The 19,419-nt window shown below is 36.4% G+C and overlaps 1 protein-coding gene across 5 annotated transcripts in view; it reads left to right on the top strand.

Moving 5' to 3' along the window:
- Positions 1-16,295, top strand: part of NLGN1 (neuroligin 1) — a 398,934-nt gene extending 382,639 nt beyond the window's left edge. For 4 of the 5 annotated variants that reach the window (XM_075761538.1, XM_075761540.1, XM_075761537.1 and 1 more), the window contains 3 exons: positions 5,477-5,689; positions 10,257-11,046; positions 12,040-16,295. In XM_075761538.1, coding sequence (XP_075617653.1) covers positions 5,477-5,689; positions 10,257-11,046; positions 12,040-12,862 — 1,826 coding nt within the window. In that variant the 3' untranslated portion in view covers positions 12,863-16,295. The remainder of the gene's footprint in view (positions 1-5,476; positions 5,690-10,256; positions 11,047-12,039) is intronic. The other variant, XM_075761539.1, reaches the window with a different exon arrangement.
- Positions 16,296-19,419: the final 3,124 nt, after the last annotated feature.

Raw genomic sequence — 19,419 nt, 5'->3', positions numbered from 1 at the left:
AGAAAGCTACAGAAACAGATGAGTACTTTGCTATGTTGCAATTACTTTTTTCTATATTAAATTAATTTGATACAAAACTCCTGATTGAGCAGCATTTTCAGAACACTTGCTTATCTGATTCTCAAGCAGAGGTATATTGCAGATGTCTAAGAAGGAGTATTTTTCTTGTACTGAATAGTTTATATTCTCCTACATCTTCCTTATGGGAGTTCCTAGTTCTTTTAGTCACCTTACCCCTTATCCATTACTAAAATATGCTATTAATATTAGGATGTGCTGGTCAGCAAAGCGAGGAACAGTATCCTCTTCTTCATGAATATCACATACACATTAATGTTCACAGTGCTGCTGCCCACGTAATTCATTCAGATTAGTTAGCTGCTGTGGATTCAGAGAGATGTCTACGATGAAAACAAATGTGCTCTTTAAGTTTAACCAGATTGCTTAAAATTTGCTTATCTTGCTCACATTTCTAACTGAGTAGGTATAGTTTAAAGGGCAACTGAAATTTTCTGTAGATGGCAATTACTATTCAATATTAATAGAGAGTGTCAAACTAAAGTCCTAACCAAGGAACTTGCGATCCAGAGAGAATATAAATTCTTCCCTCAAAATATGTCCTGTATTCTTCTGCTATGCATTGATGCATTTATACTTGTACAATTTAACATTTGCTTTTAACAAAATAAAAGGTGACATTTGATTGCATAGGGAATTGTAACTGGAAACATAGCTAAATTATTATAACGCATGCCTGAACAGGTGGGTAAGATAAGTGGTACCGCTTTCAGTAGCATAGCTCTTTGAAAAAAACCCTTTAAGCTCATCAGACCAGTGTTTATAAGCTTTTGTGTTTTATTTTTAGAGTAGCATTTGTTGCTGTGTATTTTCTTACGGGCAGATTTAGTTATTTTTTTTGCCCAACAAGACATTCAGCCCCTTCTTTTCACCCAGACACGAAGGTTGCTGGTTATGAAACGCTCAGATGGACAGAACTCACCAGAGAGAAGGTTTGGTTCTTTCTTACGTATTCACCAGCCTGCACCTAGTCTTTTGCTGCATCAGGTTGTAGCAGTCCCGTACATGAGGAAAAAAAATCCGTCTTGGCCTTCCCCTCTGTGTTAATATGAATGTTCAAATTAGGTCAGAGCTTAAAATAATTCAATCTACTAAGGTTTTCAACAAATTTTTTTACCTTTCCCAACTCTATTATTTTATTTACTCTTCAAAAATGATGGAATCATATTAGAAAAAAGGTTTATCTGAATGGCAAACAGAAATCATTACCCAGGCAGATAAGCCTATAAAGCATTAAAATTTTTCTTAATGCAAAATACAGGGCCTGGTTATGGCACCATCTGCCTATTTGTCTAATGGACATGTACCAGAGAAATGGTCCAAATGAGCTTAATAAACGTCTTTCTTAAATGCACAAAAGACCACATCCTCACTTCCATAATTCTATTAGAGTCTGCTCCTTTGGAGGAGATAAAAGAAGAGATAACCTCTCCATTCAGAATATAAAATAGCAATTGTTCAGCTGATGATTGGAATATTTCCAGTAGAAGGACTTAATTATGGAACAAAATTAGCTCAATCTGACCTTTTTAGAGAATAATACAAAAATTAGGTTTTTTGCAAGTGTCTTCCTGGAATAACTAAAATAAGGAATAATTTACTTCACTTTTTTTACAAGAGCAAAAGGTGGTAGCATATGATAGCAACGTTCTTGCAGAGATGACAATCCAAGGATAATAATAAGACAGCATTTGCAGAGAGGGATAATATATTTTAATAGACTAGCTGATACAGTTTTAAAACAGACAAGCTTTCAGACACACAAGCCCTTTTCAGCAAGAGCAGGTTCACCTCTGTGACTCCAAATTGCTAGCTTAATATCTACATAATGTAATGATCGTGTCATAGAAATGCATAGAAATGCATTGTATCTATACTATTTACATACTAAAAGCTCCTCTTGGGATAAAGACAAAACATATTGATGCAATCGCCGTTGTATCTAAGTGATAAATACGAATAAGCACTTGCACCCACAGACCTTCAGACTGGGTACGATGCTGTGTGTTAATGCTTTTCTCTATGGGTGTTTAGTTAGATGAGTTTATCTGTATTGAAGCACTCCTTGCAAGAAAAAAACACCACACACTGGAAAGAAAAACCTTCTCTGTTTTATCAGTCCTATCTCTGATTTCATGACATTCGGAATGCTGCTAAGCCATGCTGATACTACTGCATACAAGAAAAAAAGGCATGAACAGGTGGTGATATTAACAGGCTTCTTATGGTTCTGAAAAATGAGATAGAAATGTTTCACGTCATGAAAGTCAACATCGATAACCATCCATCTTGTGTAGATATGGAAGTCAGCCAATGTGGTTCTTGCTGAGGAGGCGTGAGATATTTCTTTTGCATCGGAGCTGTTGCTCTGGACACAAGTCATAATTTGTCTAATATAGATGAATGAGGAGAATATTACTAATACTTCCTTTTTTTTTTTTTTAATAATAAACTGAAAGCTCCCCCTTCTGGCACATTTCCTGAACTGAATGTCTACTTTCAGCAACAGGAGACTTTTCCTCTTTTGCTGTCTTTTTAAGATCCTTTTCACAAAGATTCTTTCAAACTGGTGTATTTATAGTTTCCCAAGGGTTTCCCATTTTACCATGAAGCTTCGGGGCTTGATGTGAACTCATTTAACAGCAGGGGGTTGCCTTAAGGCTTTACCTATAATTTTCATCTGTTGCTTTTCCGGGTAAAGACTTACTTGTTTCCCACTTTGCTGCATATTACACAGAGTGTAGAACGCAACTTTTTCAGAAAGTTTGAGTGTTAGCATTTGTTTTGCTTCGGGGCAATCACTGTACCTCAACCACGAGCCGACCATCTATTTTCCTAATAAATGCCTTGGAATCACTTTGAGAAATCTACAGGAGCTTTTTGAACCAATGCTGCACCTCTGCTGAGAGCAGATCCTGTCCAGGCTCGGGGAATCTGCAAGCCAGAGAAAGGGGAAAAAGCAAAAGAGGGACTTGTTTAGGGCACAATTTTGGTAATGGCTGTAACTGCTCTCATCTCATTGCTGCCTGTGTTTCAAGGGCGGCCAGTGTCAATCGTTCCTCTAATCCCTTAAATCGGTGCAGTCACTTATGTGCTTAATATGATGAACTGATTTATCACTGATTTTCCATCATCGTATACTTAGGCAAAGAAAGAGGAAGCCTTTCCTAGCACGCGCAGCCACAGGATCCTGTAGTTCCCATAATTTCCATCCTTTTAATTTTGTCATAGTCACTGGTACCATCCCTCAACTCCAAGCAGGCTGACAAAGGCAGTGAGACTGGTTAGGAAGCTTTCGTTAGATTCACTACCATATATTCAAAGACATGGTGGCTCTGTGTCCTTAAAAACTATTTATGGAGGACAACATTTTAGTGGACCATGAAGACAGGAATGAATGCTTCTGTGCAGGAAGGATTATACTGGGGCCACCCTTTCACATAGGCATGCACACCAGCCATTCTCGCTACACAGAAGAAAATGAGAGTGAAGCAGAGTAAAATAAAATAATATCATATTCATCTCAACTCAGTACTGAGCTGTAAGAGTAAAATGAGAATGAATTAATTTATTGATGACTTCCTTTCTGGGCTTTCCTTGATTATCAAGGTGGTATTTTCTTCTATGGTAGTGATGCTGCTTTGCTTTTCTATTCAGTTAACTAGTAAACGTGGCAGGGTTTCGTTGCAGAATAGCAATTATTTTAAAGTCTGGTGTCAGAGTAACAATTTACTATGGCTACAGTGAATGAAGTATGCCCATTAGACTTGGTACATTAGGTCTGGAAGTGGGAGAATTGCTGGCCTGGCACCTTATGCCACTTTCCAGCTCCCTCTCCATGGTAACAAAAATCAGGATTGACCTACACAAACAAAGCTGATTGCCCTAAACAGAGCATAGCTCAACTATGGAGGCAGAGAGGCCAATTAGCTTTCAATAGAGTTTACAGCAAAGGAGATCTGTTCATATAAATGTCTACACATACGCCAGAATACCAAATGTAAGCTTGCCATTTGAAGTCAAATCAGAATAATAATAAAGTAACAAATGACATGTTCATTAGATACATGGATATAGATACATGCATGCACCCATCTGTATTCTTGTGAAATTTTTTATATATGTATACGCACATACGTATTTCTTTTTAGAAATGTATCAAAACCTGTTTTTATTGTCATAATGAAACAGTAGGACTCCTTTGAGGACCATTTGCCTGAAAAACTGCTGTAAACTTCTTTTGAGTAGGCTGTCTGCACTCAAGAGAGTTAAATCAGCAGAACTTTGACAAGACTAGAAGACCCTCTAATATCTAATTAATGTGGAAATAATTGTTGTAATGGTTGCATTTCTCTACAAAGCGTATAGTGAAAAACAGTTACACTGTCAATTTAGTGAGTATGAAATCAGTTTGATATGCAAATGGAGGTGCTGGGCTACTTCATAATGCTGGTATTATTTAAACATTTGTTTATTGAGCTGAGAAAATTCAAAATGTCAGGAAATGGGATCCAAAAGCAAAGCAACATCTTTCATTAAGAGGGACTTTCTTCAAAGTTTATATTGTCCATCTTTTAGAGCCAGTAGGCTCTAATGAGAAGTGTAACAGCAATGCTAAACACAAGGGTCCTGCTGGGAGTGGTGTCAAACAGTTGTTCCCGCACCTGACACATTCCACCATTTTTCTTCCAGTATGAATAAAAAAGAGCAATTCTTGTGCTCTCTGGATTACTCCTGAGCTCTTATCTTTTTGATGTTAAGGGGTCATGGGAACAGCTTAAGTTGTCTTTATCCATTTAATGTAGATTCAATTAACTCAGGTTAATGACTGTGGGCTGGAGCTCAGGGAGCTGAGAGCTGCTCACATTGTTCAACCTGGCTTGTCCTGTGACATAAGCTGCGTTTATGGGGGGAGAATAAATGAAAAGATAATCTGTTGCTGGGGCACAGTCTACAGAGAAGTGGAACTGTTGCCTCTTAGGTATGCACAAAGCTCATGGCTTCATCCAGGCACAGAAGTGCAATACGCAGTTGTTCAAATCTTTTACAAAGTGACTGCAGCATACCTGTTTGCTAAACCTTTACTCTTAAACTTAATGCAGTCAACATACGAAGTCTTTGGGAGTAATATGTTGTGACCCGTTGAGACTTAGGTGAGTGTTTTGCTTGGTTTGCTTCCTCTTCCCTACGTTAATGTATCATGGCCAAAAGAGTGAATACCAAATAATTTGTTTCAGGAAGAGCACAAAATTGCAAATTGTTGTCCAGTGAATATGGAAAATTATGTAGTTGCATAATATTTAAGGGCATCTACTTTTGAAATCTTACTTAGAAGATTGCAACAGGATTACTCAGAAGAGCACTTGCTTACCCTTTCTTTTTTCATTTATATTCACAGGATTTTTGAGCACTGGGGACCAAGCAGCAAAAGGAAACTATGGCCTCCTTGATCTAATTCAAGCTTTGCGATGGACTAGTGAAAATATTGGGTTCTTTGGTGGTGACCCATTAAGAATAACTGTTTTTGGATCTGGTGCAGGCGGTTCATGCGTCAATCTGTTGACTTTATCCCATTATTCTGAAGGTAACCGTTGGAGCAATTCAACCAAAGGTATTATGCAGGTTGCAAATTTTGACAATTTTGGTGTCTGCATGCCACCGCCATTAGTACTATGTGATGCTCTGTATATTCTCTTTGTTCCTATGAACTCTTGAGTTCAGCTCAATATTAAGCAAACTTTTTAAAGGCTGTACAAGCCACCTGCTCCCTCAGCTCTTCCGTGCATGTTTAAATTTTGGGTCACTTTCTTCTTTTTCCTATGGAGCTTTGTAGAAACACTTTATAGCAGACTTCTGAACAGTATTTTCTCAGTGCATCGTTTGTGTCTCTTTTCTTTCCTACCTAAGGGTGTCCTTTTTGGAAAACCAGTCAGTCATGCTCACAGTAGATGAGGTCGTCTATATTCAGACAGTCATGAAAGGCATGTTTAGTTTCTCACGAGGAGGAGAATTTAAAGAAAACTAAAATGACACAGTTTCTCTTTTCAGGCTAGCAGCTGAAATGCTTAAGACTATTATTTTCTGTGAAGGAAACAAGTACCTAGTTCAGAAATCTTTTGTCTGAAACTGCATGAACTTCACTTGCTGTCATCTAATAAAAGAATGGTTGAATGTTTTGCATGCATAATCCAAAATTGTCAAAGCATCCAAGTTGCAAATGGATTTTCTTCTATATGTTTTTTCCTATTCCATAACTAACACCTTTTCTCTCTAGTTGAGGCAGACAGCAGGAAATTAAAAACATGCTGTTTGAGGCACCCAATTTTTTTTCCTATGATTTTTTGCACCAAAGTTCCACACAGTTTCTCTCATTTGCATGGCTATTGCTCATTGATCACGTTACTTTTGTCTCATTGTTTTCACACATTTTTATCTGTATTGTTTAGTTTTACGAGGGACATCACACTGTGCCCTGTGCATACAGTCCTCCACTGATTTATATTGCTGTATCTCCATGGGGGACTAATTGGCCAGTCATAAAAAAAAAAAAAAAACAACTCCATTGACATTAAAAGAGCTGCATTTACCCAAAGTCATGATGCAGAGCCCACTGAGGTCAACGGAAGTGACAGATTCTTTAGATCAGGCCTTTACTCTATTTTAAATGAGAAAAAAAAATCTAGCTATTACGAGACAGGTCTAGTGGAAAATAGACTGTGGTTTAAATTTTCATCTATTTCCACAATTTGATTTTTAATGTAATTTGTAACCTTTTTTTCCAATGTTCCCTGCAGTTAAATAGGACATATTTATAAACTGACCTATAAGAAGCTGTAAGCATTAGCTCATTACACTGTAAACTGAGGGTCACACCGCACCGTCTTTTTTCATCAGAACTCATAAAAATAACTTTTGTCACAGAGGATTTACCTTAAGGTTGAATGAGGAGACCTGGTTTCTCCTCTCATAGCTCTTTCTTGATCTTAATCTTGATCTTCCCGATGTAACATGTCCTTAATGTGAAATGCCGCATTTACAATATCTGGACAGTCACGTGTTGCCTCTTATCAGCAAATTTTACCCGGCCAGAATTCTGCCAGGAGCGGAATTTTTTGGGGGAAATTGATTCAGTAATTCACCAACATCGCAGATGAAAGGATTAGGGAGGGAACTGTAGAGAGCTTAAGGATGTATACTTAAAATCCAATCGTAAAAGTAAATTTTTTAGAATTTCTTTTATGAGAAAGCAAAAACATGCTTCATTGAAATTTGGATTAAACAGAACAATGTACCACACCCCCATGTATGTTAAGTTTCATTTGGGGACGGTTAGACCTGCCATTAAAAAGAAGTATTAAAATAAAAATTGGACAACTTCAAATAGAAAAAGTTATTTCAAGTTTTCAAACATTCTCAAATATCTTAACATTTTCAGAAAACCTTTTGTTTCACATTATTAACCAGTCTCTTTCATAAACTGTAAAATCGGATGCTCTCTTTGCTTCCTTCATTTCCCTTTGAAAGGATCCCTTGGTAGTTGAGAGGAAGCATTCAGCCTATTTCAAGATGGTGCTGTTCATAGCTGCCCATCTGCGAGTGGGCAGAACAGCACCCATCTTTAGAGAGTGCTCTGAAACTGTGGATGAATATATGCAAATTATTATTATTTACTTTGGTGAGACTTTGAATAGGAGTCGCAAAGTGATAGGGTCCGTTGAACATTTAAATCTTCTTTCCATAAGCTGTAATAATCATACACATTATCAGATAAAAAACGTTGTTCTGCATCCTGTGTGGTACTGGTTTCTGCCAGGAATTATGTGACAGAATGAAAATAATTTTTCATGCTGTTGTTTGTTTTTCACCAAATGGTTTGAAAGGAGGAATATTTCCGTAAGCATTCTTCAGCAGAAGGAGGGATGTTTAGTTTCATTTCCGAAGATAACTTTATGGCCAGAGGACTTGACCACTTTTACTTAATTCAACATTTAATGTTTATGTAGCACTTAGCGAGCCATAGTGTTTATATCAGCATTTTCTTAATACGTAGCTTACACTTTCTGTCCTTGTTCGGAGATATTTAATAAAGCAATAAAAATAGATTTACACAATATGCAAAAAAGAAACATTATGAAGTATCATGAAATACATCTTTGTGAAAATTCAGTGTTGTCATTTAGTTACATTTATTACAATGCCTGGATGCTCTGCGGTAATTCCGCTGGCTTTGAGCTGATTTATACTAGCCTAATATCTGACCTTGTAAACATGCAAATATATTTTTACCTCCTTTATAGCTCAAGTTCTTTCTTATTTTTTACTCATATCTTGTAAGGAAATATCTTGGATATGACTTCTCATAAATATAAGGAGAGGCTTGAGTTTACATATTTCAGTCCCTACGCCTATCTGATTTTAAGACTTTTGGATTTGGACCTAATACAGTCTAGAATGATTTTAAAAGTCCTCAGAAGCCTGTAAAATGTTTCCTGCCAGCAACTGATTCCAGCTAACTTCTGAGCGTGGAGGCCCTGGTGCTGCAGCAGAGGCTGTAAAGGCATGTCTCCGGCTTGATTTACAGGCTGTGGAAGTTTTTTATCAACAGAAATATGTTACCTATCAAAGTAAAAGCCATCTTTTGCAATAATGGAATAAAATTCTGAGGTAAGCTGAGCACCCTAACTCCATTTCCTTTAGCTGTTCATCAAGCACTGGACCAAAGATACATTCGTAGCAAAATTGAGTGAGTGAGGCCAGATGTCACTTCCAGTCCCTGAGCACCTCTACCCAAGTCAGTGGAATTACTCAGGTGGCTATGCGCATAAGTAAAACCAAATTTTGACCCATAGATCTTAAATCAGCAGACAGTACGTATGCCATAGACTATTTTGTATTACCCACAGTGAGCTATAGGAGGTAGGATCCCGTATAAAATATTTTCCAGGTATCAGTGCAAAAGACGTGCTACTGAAATGAACTGGATGTACTTCCATGAAAATGCAAAAAACCAGAAATGTCATGCTTACCTAAATATAGTCTAAGTTTCTGATACAGAGATGAGCATTATTTTGTGCAAGGTTCAGACTCAAAGATTCTTTCAGAACCCAAATGACCTTCCCCAAAGGGAGCGGGAAAAGCCACAACACAAGGGGAGCAGAAGAAGTATCGGAACAAGGGTGGAGTTTTGATTGCATTAAAGTCAAGAGTAAAAAAATTTGATTGATTCATTGGCTACAAGGGGGTGAGGCTTTCATCCATTATACGCTCAAAAATACTTACAGAAGGGAGAGGAAAATGTCAATTTAAACATATTTTTTTATTTTTATGAATAGAATTCCTAGTCCAGAGTGCTAGTTAGATCAGCATAAATTCAAATTAATTGCACTGAAGTCTTTGGGATTTGATACAAGTTTATATGCTGTGCCAGATCATACTCACACTCTCTCCTCTAAATGAATACCTGAATATACGTTTAAATCTCTGAATTACAAAGCTAAATAGTGTAAAATATATAATTTCCCATTTTATGTAAGTGTGACCACCATAAACCTTCATTAAAAAAACTCCTTACAAGGAAGGATCTTGACTCTTAGATGCTTATAACTTTAATAGGTACCTTTAATAGTACCTTCTCTTCTCTTACTCTAGAATATAAACTTTTGCTATGATACACAATTCAAAAGCACTGCACCTCTCAAACCTAATTTAATCCCAAACAAAACATAAAAAATAGGTACATTAGTACGCAGTTGTATGCACGCATGCTGCTGATGGCTTGAACAATATCCAGAAATTCAATCCATTTTAGAGACTTGTTGACTTTTCCTCCAACCTATAAATTGCTTTAACTTTAGGAATTTCTTTCAAGCGTCAGCCTACCTAAGGTAACGCCACTTCTTTTTCTTCTTGAGTTTCTTTTGAAAATCTGTTCCTCAGCTGGACTAGATTGAGGTAGAATCATTTGCTTCAATTTCTGCACGTATTGCATTTATTGTGTATACATTACCTGTAGGTACAATGACAGTCAGATCTCACCATCTTGTGTACTTAAGTACTGTTAAGATTCAAGTAGCTCTTCTGTTAAAGTTTTCTATTGTTTCAAAGGTCTCCTTTGAATCTTTCAAGTATGTAGCTGTTTCAAGGTCACTTCAGTACTTTTTTAATATTTCTCCCCACAGGACTTTTTCAAAGAGCAATAGCTCAAAGTGGAACAGCTCTCTCCAGCTGGGCAGTTAGTTTTCAGCCTGCAAAATACGCTAGGATGTTGGCTACAAAAGTTGGTTGCAACATGTCAGACACTGTAGAATTGGTAGAATGTCTGCAGAAGAAGCCTTATAGAGAACTTGTTGACCAGGACATTCAACCAGCAAGATACCATATAGCCTTTGGACCAGTAATCGATGGCGATGTGATACCAGATGATCCTCAGATATTGATGGAACAAGGAGAATTCCTCAATTATGACATCATGTTGGGAGTTAACCAAGGGGAAGGATTAAAATTTGTTGAAAATATTGTGGACAGTGAAGATGGCATATCAGCTAGTGATTTTGACTTTGCAGTTTCTAATTTTGTCGATAACTTATACGGATACCCTGAAGGCAAAGATATATTGAGGGAAACTATTAAATTTATGTACACGGACTGGGCAGATCGACACAATCCTGAGACCAGAAGGAAAACACTGCTGGCTTTGTTTACTGATCACCAGTGGGTTGCACCAGCAGTGGCTACAGCTGATCTTCACTCAAATTTTGGATCGCCTACGTATTTCTATGCCTTCTACCATCATTGCCAGACAGATCAGGTACCTGCCTGGGCAGATGCAGCCCACGGAGATGAGGTTCCTTACGTACTAGGAATCCCCATGATTGGTCCTACTGAATTATTTCCTTGTAATTTCTCCAAAAATGATGTCATGCTAAGTGCGGTGGTGATGACATACTGGACCAACTTTGCAAAAACTGGGTGAGTACCTGATAATGAATACTCTTGTGTACAAACTCAGGATATAAAGATGCAGTGCTTTCCCTTGGCTATCTCCCTTGGGAATGCCTCTGTACTTGCAGGATGAATAAGACGCTAAGAATTGGGTTGCATATTTATGTTTATTGTAATGTCCCGCAGCTCGCTTACACATTCTAGCAAAAGGAGGGAAAAAATATCTTTGCAAACATTCTGTGTGAAGAAATTAAAAAGATATTTTGTACACAAAAATAATTAAGGGATCCCCAGAAAAGTGCAAAATTAAGCATTTAACATATGTGTATAGTTAAAAATGGTTGTATGAGTAACTGACTTTACCCCAGCACTGATAATATTTTCATCCTAGGAGATAGGAAATGACATAAATATTGCATCAAATATGATAGAGCTTATTTTAATAATGTATTGTGTTTTACATTGACACTTCTGACCATAAAATATGTGACTTTAAACTTGAAAAAATGTTGTCATTTTCATTAATTCTGCTTTCACTGGTAGTTCAAAACACTCTTCTGCCTTCGGCCATTGGACTGTAAGTCACTACGTGTTATACTGATTTATGCCCTGCCGTGGTCTTTCACCTCTGAAGGCCACAGATACTGCATGTGAACTGAAATGTTGACCTCCGTGAGCTTTATGTTACTGAAAATGAAAAGTAAAGCTTAGTGTCCTCCCACACTGGTCTCTCATAGACATTTGTCCATGTTACCACGTTGCTGGCAATCTGTCCTCAGCAGCAAGAGATCTCAGCGAGAGAGATGCTAGCGTTTGGGGGAAGTTGCTGAAGTCTAAGTAAAAGAAGGGTTCGTTTGCATAATGCTGTTTCTAATCAAGGTTATTAAGGCCTCTAATTTTAGGAAATAGCATTCTGCTCTGTCCAAAGGCAGGCTTAAACATTACGTATAAAATCTTAATTATGTTAATTTTATAATTCCTTTTGAAATACTTTGTAACATTGGAGATTTTTTTTTTTAGTGACCCAAATCAACCAGTGCCGCAAGATACAAAATTCATCCATACGAAACCAAATCGTTTTGAAGAAGTAGCATGGACCAGATATTCTCAGAAAGACCAACTGTATCTTCACATTGGATTAAAACCACGAGTTAAAGAACATTATAGGGCCAATAAAGTGAACCTTTGGTTGGAACTGGTACCTCATCTGCACAATCTTAACGACATTTCACAGTATACCTCTACCACAACTAAAGTGCCATCAACTGATAATACTTTCAGACCAACAAGGAAAAATTCTGTTTCTGTTACTTCAGCCTTTCCTACAGCCAAACAAGACGATCCCAAACAACAGCCAAGCCCGTTTTCAGTGGATCAAAGGGACTATTCAACAGAATTGAGTGTCACTATTGCAGTTGGTGCATCTTTGCTGTTCCTGAACATTTTGGCCTTTGCAGCATTGTACTACAAAAAAGACAAGCGGAGACATGATGTTCATAGGAGATGTAGCCCACAACGTACTACTACCAATGATCTTACCCATGCACAAGAAGAGGAGATAATGTCCCTCCAAATGAAGCACACTGACTTGGATCATGAATGTGAGTCCATCCATCCACATGAGGTGGTTCTTAGGACCGCCTGTCCCCCAGACTACACGCTAGCTATGAGAAGGTCTCCTGATGATATTCCCTTAATGACACCCAACACCATCACAATGATCCCCAACACTATACCAGGGATTCAACCCCTACACACATTCAATACATTTACTGGAGGACAGAACAATACTCTGCCCCATCCTCATCCCCACCCCCATTCACACTCAACAACCAGGGTATAGCCAGACAAGATGAAACAAACTTTATTTTTTGATGGATTACAGTAGGTGATATTACTGAAGATTACTTGGCTTTCAACCTACAAGACTCTTACTATTTAAATATGGAGGAATATTATGTGAATATACATATCAAGAACTTTTGGGGTTTTGAAAAAAATGAATTGTACATATATCAAATGAACTTAAGAAACAAACAAAACAAAACAAAAAACAAAAAAACCCAACTGTTTGCAATTGCTTGAAGCAGTTGTCCTGAATGATACTTTTTCATTCACATTCAAGTATTAATTTTTTGAAGATTTAAGTTACATAATGGAATTAGGCATGTGCAACACAAACAGGAAAGAACTATGACTGAAAATTTTAAAAACCTATAAATATGCACAAGGGACACACTAATGGAATGTCAGATAATTTTCACCAATTTTTATTTGGACCTGTTTTCTTGTGTAGACCATATTTACATATTTGAATAAGTACACAAAGCACCAATGCTGTTAAGGCCTTAGAAAGGGGCTCATGCTGAAATCTGCCAGTCAAAGAAGTTTTACAGCCTGGCAGGTACAACATTATCACATAAGTGCTGTCAGTATAAAGTTGTGGGAATAAAGGAAACTGGATATTTTTAGCACGATGTGCATGATAATTTATATGCTTGGTGGCTGTGCTGCTGATTAAGCCGTAATTAAAATTCTTATCATCCCATTGGAGTTTTTAATAGAAGCTTTCTCCATCAATTGGCACAACCTAAAGAAGTTTTTTAAAGGGGCAAAAGTAATTACAGTAAAATATTTCAGTTTAGCTTCAGAAAAGGAAGGAATTGCAACGGTTCTTAAAGGTTTTTATGGCATTCTAGGTATACAGCGGTGAACCCTCGCTGATATGAATCCCAGACAAAAAAAATCTGTATTATTAATGTTGTTCTTCCTTTCCACCTAAATAATTTCTAACTTTAACATAACTATAACTTTAATGGAACGTCCTTTGATGAAGGATCTATAATCTGCTGTGATTTAGTTACGATTTATTTAGTTCAAATTGGTAAGGTAAAGTGTGTCCAAAAATTTAATTGCGGTGATATTTTGCAATATGAAAATGCCCCACTATTACTGCTCTGATTACACCTTTCAGTTTATTGTTTAAACTCATGTTGCATGTTACAAAGTTTACTTATAATACTTTAATAAAAAGTTAATTCCCTTTTTGCTATACGTTAGCTTTGCCATTCAAATGAATTCTCTAGACCAGATGGCAACAGTGTAGAAAAAGAGGGTATGTAAGAACGGGCAGAGAGCAAACAACTGGAAATTTTAAAATCTGAATACTACATATGTTTGTGTGATTTGCAATGAATGTTCTAAAATCACAAGAAATTTTCCATTCCCCTGTTGCTTTCCAGTAATTATATACCATGGTCCTTTCAAAATGTTTGTATATGTAATCAGATGTACATTTATATAAAAGAAATAATTGAGATGGACTTAAGAGCACATCCCTGATAAATACTTTCTCTCTTACCTGTACTATATTTCTATTAGACTAAAGTTATGTGATTTTTTTTTACATTTTTTCAAATTACTAGCAATTTTGATAGTTTGTAAGATAATGCGAAGAACTTTCTCTGACAAACTAACTGCAGTAACAGAAACATTTCTTTTCAGTTACTCTTTTTCAAGAATGAAAGCTTATTACACACAAAAATTGTATACTACTTGATGGAAAATTACTTTGTACTTCTTGGCCATATTACTGGTCACTGAGTGAAATAAAGATAATCTGGATAACGAATATTATTCCAATGCTAAGAGACCTGATCTTTGCTCATTAAAGAGCTAAAATGTTTATTGCTGTTTTGTCATTTTTTAATGAAGTAATGGTAACTGTCTCAAATAAAGAGTAATATCTTAAGACCAGTCTGGTTTTTGAAGACATGAACATGCCTTCTACAACTAATACAACTGCATATTTGTGGGCCAGTCCCATCTACAGCCATTTCTTACAGAAATACTGACATTGTGACTGTATGATGTCATAGTACTACACGCAAATCTCCCCTAGCTTTCAGGAATGGGTTAAAAATGCAAATATTAGCGCCAAAAAAAAAGCCAAGGAACAGGCCTAATTGAAATAAATCTGCAGTATTCCGTGACAGGAAAAAAAATTACCTGGGTTTTATTTGGGTGATTGAACTTTCTTAAACGCTTGCTAGGAAGTTCAAAGTGTGTTTGCTAACATCAAGCACAAATGTTAAAACTGAAGCTGAAAGTGAAATAAAGTACTGCAATTTCAGTCATTTTATTTAGCTATTAAAAACAAACAAGCAAAAGAAATCGATATGTTTAATCAGTGCATGTTACAGTCCCCACTTTTAAATTAAGCTCTTTTGGTAGAAGCGTTAAAAAAGAGTCTTCAAAATCCAGGGCGGTCTGTGTGCAATTTCTGCCTGATGTGGTTGTGCTTTTAGACTGTGACCTGCCAATGTAAACCAATAAAAAGAATTGTCTGCCATCTGATAATTATTGTTTAATAGGAAGATTGTATTTTGCTATGTTGATGAAACAAAGAAAAAAATACAAAAATATTGATGGCCATAAAACAAGATATTCATGAAATATGATTTTATGTGCTTTTCTTAACTTTATCAAAACCAAAATAACTTTCTACTATAGTTTATTTGTGGCCATATATCTATATATCTCTATATATACAGTATCTGGTAATTGTTTACTTTTATTAGTTACAAAATAAATGATTTAGGTAAACCAAGCATGACACTACACTTTATTTCTGTCAGCCAACAGTATTTAAAATGTGAAAGATGAAGGCAACAACACAAATTTTATCACTCCTGTTTGAAAAAAAAAAAAGAAAAGAAAAGAAAAAAAAAAGTCCATTCCTGTGATGCAGATACTGTGAACGATATTTTAGTGGCTACTTTATAATTCCATTACAGCAGCTGGCTTTCCAGAAGTAAGATGGTGTCCCACGTTTTAACACAACATTAAGAAAGACCAAGAAATGTTTTAAAGTTGAAAGAAAATAAAAATATAGGAAATGGTTTTGGAATATCTTCATTATGCTTCATGGAATATCAGTTTGTTCTTTTTAAAATATTTACATTTGATTTGTTTTCCACGGTAGCCTACAAGAAAGCAAAACTGAGTGTGGTATTTAATTTCTTGTATCATCCTTGGACCAGATTTCCAATAAAATTAGGATATCAGTCAGTCTTTGGAAGTTCAGTTAAAATATAAAAAGCCTGCATTTATTGCTTTCACACTTTTGTAAATATGTTTGCAGACCTTTTTAAGAAAATGTATTCTACCATTTTGAGAAAAAAATAACAATGGAATCATTGTCTCGTTTATCTATTAAAATTACAGGCAATATAATGTGCTGTGCTGACATTTCTAGGAGAAATAAAGCAGATGAAAACGCATTTTGCTCGATGGTATCTCAGTTGGTTATACGTGGTATTCTCCACCCACTGAAGACTTGCAGGGCATGGATGAACTACCGGAATATAATGTTCCATAGGAAAATGTAGTTGTTGTTTTCGTTGTCTGTACTAAACATGGATTCCTATGTCACAAGCCTTTAGTTATTGGATATTTTGGTTATTGAAACACCCTGAAAACACAACGAATAATCTAACAAATAAGGATGTTACAGATTTAGAGACACCATTGCACAGAAAATACTGGCATTTCTGTTGCCAACTTCACTAAGAGATGAAACAGCTGAATTCATAGGAAGCTCTCAAACATCATGGCATTCCTCTGATGTTTGTAAGTTGTTGTTTTTTTCCTGTGGTGTTAGTTTAAAATATTGGCCTTTCCCCCCCCGCTTTTTTCTAGTAGTGAACTGTTACAGATGATCGCTTTTTAATGTAAGCGAACATTAGATAATTTAATTATTGTGAAAATGTGCTCCCAAATAAATTAGATTAATGGGAAATTCCCTGCAGAGGTTTTGTTATTTTTCATTCAAAGCTCTTGTCAAAATATCTGTTGCAGCAGTTCTGCTTTTTTTTTTTTTTTTTTCCAGTCTGTAAGCTAAGGGACTTTCTCCAAATAACATTAAAAATCTCTTTTTCTATTTGAAATAATAACACTATAAGATTACGATGTCCTTCTGAGGCCTCCAAATAAACACGAACAATTTGAAACATGGCGAACGGGCTTTTACTCTAAGCATTCTAATTTGATTTAATTCTGGCACATCGATACATTTGTATGCAGACTAGAAATTAGTGGTATTTGATACAGCGTTCAAGAGAACTACGCAGCAGAATCAATGAGTTAACCACCAGCCTTGCGCAAACTCTCTTTTCTCTTAGGTTCTGTTAATGCTATTGTATAATTGATTTCTTATTTACAGATTCAGTAAAAGCTTCACTTTGTGAAATGGGAAATGGTTAGAACAAGGTAATGAACTTTATCTGGTGGAAAATGTTTAGGAAAAAAATGTTAAGAATCACCTAGGAAGCACAGATTTTTACGTGCAACCTGGCTTCATTGCTTTTTGTTGGTATTATAATTCTCAGTAATTCATACACACGCAAAACTATCATTTCTTTAATAAGCTTTAGTTGCTAAAAGGAATTTATTATATGTAAATGGTGGATTAAAGCCTATTCTGAGTTTAGCTTCCCTTGCTAGTGGGATGAATGAAAAACCTCGTAGAAGTGCAACAAATTTGTACAAGAAATTTTCATACGGTATCTTGAAATGCGTATTCTTTTCATCTTAAGATAAAAGTACCACCACAGCAGTAAAAGCCGTTGTATTCGTTTGTCACAGAAAATGCCTTCTTGTATATATATATGCATCTTTCTCTCCACGTCCATACTCACATGCACTACTCCAGTCAATAGAGGAGACTTCAAAACCATGAATAAACATGGAATTTTAGCTTTTTGCACCATGCGGAGTCAATTCAAAGTTAAATGCAAGTGCTCAGTGTGGAGATAACACCGATACCTCATTCTGCATTCTCCACTGCTATTGACCAGATGCTGAGCTGATGACTATTTTTTAGCACCAGCTGAATTAGTATTTATCATAGGACCATTGAAATCAATGAAGCCCCGACAATTTACACCAGCTATCGATCTGCTTCCGGACCTTTAATGTTCATCATGGCTCATCTCACCTTCCAGTTCTGCATATCTTCTCACGCACATGAACACCCACTCACAGAAATTATTACGAGTATAACTACCTGATATATGAGCACTACCAGGCACTAAAACGTGCTTTAAAATATGCTTATAGTTATTTGTATGTACGGCCAAAATTCAGAAAAAAGAGTCTTCTACATAAAAATAAAATAATAAATCCATGGTAATTACTCTGATACAAAGAAAAAGTTTGTACCACAGATTGCAGCCTTAACATGCTACAGTAAGTTTTATGTTAAAATCTTTTTAAAAAGGAATGTTCGGTTCTGTCTGATCCTCAAATCTACATGTTGACCTACATGTCAAAGACACAATGAGACTTTACAGCAGTTGTAAGCCTGCTCTGCTCTGCTTCGTTCCGGATGGAAGAGGCATACAACCGAGCCACAGGCTTGCTGTAAATTCAGGACAGAAATAGCTGGATTTTCTCTGTCATCTGCATTTTCCCTCTCAGTGTCAGCAACGCCAAGTGCTCAGCATTTATGAGCTTAGCTTTAGAATGATGCCATTTAAAAAAAAAAAAAAAATGTGGAGTTCTTAAGTCTATAGGCTTGGGCAGTTAGTATTCAGGTTTTCTGCTCTACAGCTGTAAGAGCCAGTCACTTTTTTTTCAACCCAAGTTGATGATACTGGCAAGCAGAGCTGATGATAATACTAGAGCTCAATTAACAAGAGGTTCATGAAAGACTGTATGAGCTGATAACACTTTAACTGTATTATTTAAGAAAAAAGGAAAAAAAGGACAAATTTTACATCTAGTCATTTTGTTCAGTTGCTGTGGAAGCTAATGAGAATTTCACTGTTGACTTTGCTGAAAGCAGCATCAGTTCAGAAATCTGTATGAACCTCTGTGAGGTCTATATAAAAGTTAAACAGCTATGGCCGTGGCTTCTAAGAGTCTTTGGATGTCTTTTTGGATCAGTTATTTATCCATCCGTATTTCTGCAAAGAAAAGCATGCATGTTCAGGTATTCACACTCGGTGGCCGAATACAGATAGGTTCTTCCCAGAAAGACACATCACCATAATACTGCAACATCAGCTAATATTCCTTATTTTTCAGTGGGTTTTGTGAGCTTGGTCTCAACACTGGGTCAGCATGTGCTTGTATCTCATGGGCGCGAAGGACAGAAGAAGAAAATTTGGGACTTCAAAGCAGTCATTGGCCAGACCCAGTGCAATATACTCGATATAAATTTTCCCTAAGGAGGGAGGTTGGGAGAGTGAGATGTATGAGGTACCTATTTCATCCATTAATTAGTAGAAACAAATTCAGCAGTAATTTAAAGCAATTAAGACTATACAAAAGGATCTAAAAATAATATATGGTTCATTTGTCACCAAATACATTTTTAGAAGTCATGCAATATTTTAC

The sequence above is a fragment of the Balearica regulorum genome, chromosome 9, assembly GCF_011004875.1.
Source record: "Balearica regulorum gibbericeps isolate bBalReg1 chromosome 9, bBalReg1.pri, whole genome shotgun sequence".
NCBI lineage: Eukaryota > Metazoa > Chordata > Aves > Gruiformes > Gruidae > Balearica > Balearica regulorum.
The sequence above is the reverse complement of the archived record's forward strand: the minus strand, read 5'-3'. Positions and strand labels throughout refer to the sequence as shown.